The 6,000-nt window shown below is 57.4% G+C and overlaps 1 protein-coding gene across 1 annotated transcript in view; it reads right to left on the bottom strand.

Moving 5' to 3' along the window:
* Positions 1 to 6,000, bottom strand: part of KIDINS220 (kinase D-interacting substrate, 220kDa) — a 65,628-nt gene that overhangs the window by 33,549 nt on the left and 26,079 nt on the right. Inside the window, exons 14-19 of the mRNA XM_012727372.1 lie at positions 5,312 to 5,477; positions 3,258 to 3,409; positions 2,835 to 3,124; positions 2,160 to 2,300; positions 1,303 to 1,546; positions 1,007 to 1,147 (exon numbers count right to left, since the gene is read on the bottom strand). Coding sequence (XP_012582826.1) covers positions 1,007 to 1,147; positions 1,303 to 1,546; positions 2,160 to 2,300; positions 2,835 to 3,124; positions 3,258 to 3,409; positions 5,312 to 5,477 — 1,134 coding nt within the window. The remainder of the gene's footprint in view (positions 1 to 1,006; positions 1,148 to 1,302; positions 1,547 to 2,159; positions 2,301 to 2,834; positions 3,125 to 3,257; positions 3,410 to 5,311; positions 5,478 to 6,000) is intronic.

The raw sequence follows: 6,000 nt of genomic DNA, 5'->3' as shown, positions 1-6,000 counted from the left end.
CGGCCGTGAGCGGGCGGCCCGGCCCGAGTGTTTTTCAGGAGTGAAGGGGCATTTGCTTCTCGCCAGAGAGGAACCTGACACCGTGTAAGATGTGTGGCTCCCGTTCCCGGAGGCTGAGCCTCTGCAGAACGCAAAAGGGGCAAACTAGAAGCCCTGCGGCAAAGGCCGTGGGGCAGCGGCCTGAGAGCCGTGGCTAAGCCAGCTTGCCGCCTGGCAGACAGAGCGAGCAGAACTGTGTTAAGAAAATCCCAGTGGGTGTGTACAGGAGCCTGGAATGATACCGCGAGTGACCGCTTGTCTAAGGGCCCAGTATTGTGGTTTTGGTCATTTTACAGCGGGCGTCACAGCTCCTCCACCTGTTCCCAGCGGCAGGCCCCGGGGAGGACAGGGCGCCCATCCGTCAGTGGAGAAGGTGTGAGCTCCTGTAGTCGGGAGGGGAGCAGGGGAGCCGAGCCCAGACTCCAGGAGGGGGTGCAGAATGGCAAGCCCCCCTTAAATTTAGAGCTGGCAGCTGCAGCCCTTGTTTAGCTTTGCACCCCTGCTCACGTGGAGACGTCAGCATGTCACTGAGGACACGTTTTTTAAATGTAAAATGTCCAGGTTTGATGGTGGCACATGTGGGAGCAATGCCAAAGCTGCCCACCCCAGTGGGCAGAGTAGCCCTGCCCATCCCGCCCACCCCGCCCTACCCAGTGGGCAGAGTAGCCCCGCCCACCTGCAAGGGCCAACTTCCCGCCCAGAAACACCTTTACGGGCAGACAGAGACAGCTACAGTGTCTGAGCACACAAGGTGTGGGGGTGCACGGAGCCTGTAGGCAGGCACAGACACCCCTCACATGCCTTACGGAGGGGGACCATCAGGAGAGGAGGCCGCCTGGCCGGGGTCGGGGGAGGCGCTGCCTACGCCTGTTCCCGGTTGGGGCAGCTGGCGCTCCTGACAGCCTCCGAGGCGGAAAGGAAGCGCAATGAGCGTGACTCCGGCCCCTCGTTCACGCGGTGGCGCCTTAGTTCTGCCCAGACGGCAGCAGCTGAGCTGCCTCCGAACAAGGCCACTGTACCCGTCTATTGAGGGCTGTCTTGCTCCCGAGTTTTGTCATCTCTCCAAGGCTGTTCTGTGACACTCTCCTGTCAGCATCTTCCTGTAGCCCTGAAAGAACGTCCCAGAGAGCACCTTTGGCACGAGGCTTCTGTCGTATGATTATCCAAAGGACGTGAGATAACAGCTCTTGGAGTTAGGGGCGTGTCACCATAAACACTCCTAGGCCACTCCAAACCCCAACGACCCGAGAGCGGGAGCTGTACCTGCAGCATCCGAGCACGGGATGTCCCCGTTCGTGGCTGACGTGACGAGGAACTTCCTGGCGTTGCTCAGCCCCCGGCTGTTGAGGAACACGGGCAGGTGCACGATGTTGCGCATGTAGTCGTGCCCGTTGATGTTGGAGTCCCGGAGCACGCTGTTGAGGTTCTGGTTTATCGCCTTGATGATGATGTGCGGGTCACTTGCGAAAATGGCGATGAACGGGCCTTTGGAAAACAGCACTCGGACCTGCGGCAGAGGAGACCACAGGTCCAATTTTAATGGTCCAGAGCGTTCACAAGGCCTCAGAATCTACTCTCCTTTGGCAACTGTATTGCTAAGACAGCTTTTCATCAAAGTATCATATTCTATGTGAAAGCAAACTTCACTGGCATCGCAGTCTGCTCTGTCAGCACCTCACAGTCATAAGCCTACCAAGAGAACAACTGAAACACCTATTTGCAGACACTCGTGAGGGGTGAGACGGGCACACCTGGGGGAGGCCCGTCCTCGAGCCTGAGGCCAGGCGTCTCTCTCTGCACGCCCCCCCACTACGCCTCCCCAAGAGCGACGTGGAATCAGCCCCGCTGGTCCCCCACATTCACCTCTGACTCTAGCGCAAAACGCCTTCAGGTTCCGGAGCTGCTGCATCTGGGCTTTGTCCTTGCACTGCACTAAGCTACAAGCGCGCACAAGTGCTCGTGGTAACACACTTGCTGTTTCTGATAAGGGCGGCGGCTTCACAGCACCTTCCCCACAGGACCGCCACAGAAGCAAGTTCCAGCCTAACTCACTTGGGTCATTCTGAAAGCCACTCCGCTCAATTGCCCCCTGCGGCCGTTCGCTTCCGGACAGGACGTACCGTGTCCAGCATCTGGAGCACGCGGTCCTGCTCGCAGGCATCCAGTCCGTCGATGATGACCACCAGCCTTGTCTGATTCTGAGTGAAGCTGTCAATGGTCTTTGCCATCCTGGCCATCAGTTCCGCCTCGCACTTCAGAACCTGTGCAAGGCAGGAGATGGCGATGAGGTGAGGTCAGACGGTTCTTAGTCCACAGAAGGCCACCTGCCAGGAGGGAAGAATCCCAAAGCCAGCGGCGCCACCTAAACCTGCCTGAGGCGCCACCGCTCCCCGGAGACTTCAGGCAGCTGCAGCAGCTCAGCCTACGGGCAGCGTCGCCTCTGGTTTGGAGAACAAACTGGGCTGAAGGACATGTGCTGACCGCCAAAGGCCTCGGGCTCACCACACCCCCACCGGCCGCCGGCCCCACGCGACTGCCCGTGGCGCTAAGAGCGCAGCCGCGCTCGTGTTCTGGCCGCCCAGTGTGCACATTCCACCAGGTGCTAGCGGCTGCCTCCTGGGCAGCGAGCGGCTCACCCCTCGGCCTGCCTTTGTCACGTCCGCTTCATGCAAGTGGGCACGTGTCAGCTTTCCGCTATGAATGGCCATTTCCGCCAGGGGCTGCCGCCGCCCGCAGCGCGCCCCGAGGGCCCTGCAGCGGCTCGGCCCGCAACCCCTTCCCGGCCGCGCACTCACCTTCATGAAGCCTTCGCTTTTGAGCTTGTGCAGCTTGGAGGCGGCGCTGTGGAGGCGTTTCCTCTGCGAATTCAGGAGCGAGTCCAGCACCTGCCACCACGTCCGACAGTTGAGCACGAAGGCCAGGCCCACCACGGAGGCGATCGCTATGAGGACAGCGTTGACGGTCAGGTGCTTCGGGTCCACTCTGAAGATAGCCAGGAGCGTGACCCCCGCGATGATGCAGCCGAAGACGAACAGGAAGATCACAAAGGACGGGAGACAACACGTTTTCTTCCATTTCTTTTTCCCTGGGACACGAGAGCTGGTTTTACCAGTTGCCTCACAGCGAGCGTTTAGGAAGCGCTGGCCGTTGCGTCGCAGCCAGGCCTCTGAGCCGGGCTCCCGCCCATCCTCAGCCCACCGCGCACCCCGCGGTCCTACCCTGCGTATCTTCCGTCTTGAACACTCGGAATAGCCTGGTTGCCAAGAAGCCAAACTCTCGTTCACAAGCATCCGAGAGGGTGGCGATCATTTCGGCCATCGACGTCTCCCCGCCGACGCTAGACAGCCTGTTGTAGTCTGTGAACAAAAACCTTGGGGGGGGGGGGGGAGCCGTTACTCACCAGCTAAGGACGTACGCTCCGCATTCATCACCCCGGCCTCCTTCAGAGTTGCTGTATGTCCCTTTCAAGTTATTGTTTTAAAATTCAGAGGGACTAGAACTTGTGACTAGGCATCTTCATAGCGTCCTTAGGAAAAGACGGTAACTGGGCCCTCCCTGGAGGCGCAAGGGGCTGAGGGCGCAGCCCTGTGACGCTTCCTCCGCCACTGCGGTGGGAGTTCCATCCCGGCCAGGCCTCTCCTCCCTCCCCGCTGCCCCCTCAGCAGGGGGTCTCGGTGGATCGCCTGTTCTGCTCCCCACTCTGTCTCTGGGGACTCCTCTTAACCCCCCCCCCGGCACTTCGGGCCTATACCCCCGTTCTTGGCTGCATAAATAAACAAATTAAAAAACAATAAAAAGGAAAAGACAATACCTAGAGCTAAGTGGGGCAGAGCTACGCGCGAGAAACCCTGACCAGAGGCTGAAGGACGAAGAAGCTGAGCAGCGCTCAGACGAGGTATGACACGAGGTCTCAGCGCAGCGCCCCTCGGAAACAGGTGTCACCCAGGTCAGGAGGCGCAAAAGCCAACAGAGAAAGTTCTCGAAGCCCCGAGGAGGAGCTGAGGCCCCGAGGAAGTATTCCCTGCAGGCTCTAGGCGTGGGCTCAGCTTGGAAGCTCCTTTGGGGTGTTCCAGTAACAGCTTTCACATCTGCTAGAAACCCAGGGGTTTCTAAAACAACCAAGAGGTTGCTCTTTTAAATTAACTGAATTATTTGCATTTTGACTCTCTGGAGGCTTGCTTCTGCGTTTCCTTTCTCTCTGCCCCTCTGAAAATTAAGCTCTCAGAGCAGAAGCTCAGACTCGCTTTCAAAACACAGCCCGGGTTGCTGCCGCACCGCCACCCGGCCACACCACTCCCGGCCACATGGCAGCCTCGGAGGGCTCATCGGTGGCTCCAGCTTCCCTGCTCGCTGACTTAGGCCTGTTCTTATTTTCCATAAGCATATTTCATTCTACTGTTTTCATTTTAAGTTTTTTGATGTTTTCTCTGGCTTGGTTTATTTGTCTTCACCTTAAGTTATCTATTTTTTATCTACAATTTTTAAATTCTTAATTTTCAGTCTACATTTATTCTGCTAATTCTTTTTTTTAGACATTTATTTATGTATGCATGCAGACCTGGGGTACAGGCCAGAGGTGACTCCCCAGAGACAGAGCGGGGAGCAGAACAGGCCGGTGGACGAAGTCCACTGTTGAGGGAGCAGCGGGCGGGACATGAGGGGGCTGCCGGGCCCTCGGACCACGGGGCATCGGACTCCTGTTAAAGCAGCCGCGGCCAGCTGCGCCACCAGGGAGGCCCTATTCTGCGAATTCCTATGAATTCCTTTTGCTCCTAACTTGGCTTTTTCCCTTTCATCTCACTGCCCCTCAAGCCCTCCACCACGCACTTGCCTGTTCTAAGGGGCTTTGTCAGACACTCCCTACTGGAGAGGAACAGTATCTTCGGCGGTCCAAATAAGGAAAGAGCAGCTTGGAGGCCCGAGTGCCCCAAGACGTGCCGAGGCCCGCGGCCCTGGGCCCGCCCAGGAGCCAGTGCTCTTCAGAGTGTGGGGCCGCCAGCAGGTGCATGGGGCAGGGGTCATGCTAAACAAAACCTGGTGAGTGGCAGGTAAGCCAACGGCTCTCTAGAGGGAAGTCTCTGCTCCTTAAGAGCGCACGGGAAACAGAATATGAAATGTTTCCCAAATGGATCTGACAGGACATCTTTGTTTAATTTTCATCAAGAGTTGCTAGAACCAACGCTTTTGGCACGAATGCTGAGAAATGACGCATCCGACACTGTTCACGCTTGCTTCATCTTGCTACAGAGCGTCTCTCAGAGGGCCACCTCACCTCACAGGCAGCGCTTTCGTGGTCTGCTCCGGCAGCTCGGGCGGGTTCACAAACATCAGTCTGAGCAGAAGCTCCAAGTAGCCGATGTGTCTCGCCAGCCTCGTGCTGAGCACCCAGGCCCAGTTCCAGCTCTCTCCTTCCCGCCGGCCCCCGAAGTAAATGACAACTGAAATTCACAGTGCAAAGTGCCCGAGAGCGTTAGTCAGCGGGGTCTCTGCTCCCAAGAGTCAAGCGTCACGTAATGACGCGGGCGTACACAGCTTCCATGGTTCCTGACTATTCCCAACTGCTCCTTCGAGAGCTCCTCCATGAATCACAGATTCCTCAGCTAATATACAGGAGGGATGTGAGGAAAGGAAAGAAAACCGGCTATCGTATGACATAAGAAGCACTCAGGAGGGAATGACTTAGGTAGAAACGCCCCCGTAGCTAGACCCAACCGGGAAAGGCTCTGTGCTTATCACGATTTCCAGCCGCTGAAGTGCGAGCTCCCCCAGAGGTAGGTCTGTTCCTTTCTGACAAGAATCCAAGAGTGCAATGCATTTTATTTTTCACTTTGCTTCCTGATAAGTAAAAACTACAGTCGTGACCCCAAGTGCTCAAGAGCTGCCAGAGACGGCGCCGCGGAGCGGTTTCCAAACGCACTCAACCACTGGTGAGTGCACAAACGGGAAACACGGTAAGAAAGC

Source organism: Condylura cristata, unplaced genomic scaffold (genome assembly GCF_000260355.1).
Source record: "Condylura cristata isolate star-nosed mole 26May11 unplaced genomic scaffold, ConCri1.0 scaffold00020, whole genome shotgun sequence".
Classification (NCBI taxonomy): Eukaryota; Metazoa; Chordata; class Mammalia; order Eulipotyphla; family Talpidae; genus Condylura; species Condylura cristata.
The sequence above is the reverse complement of the archived record's forward strand: the minus strand, read 5'-3'. Positions and strand labels throughout refer to the sequence as shown.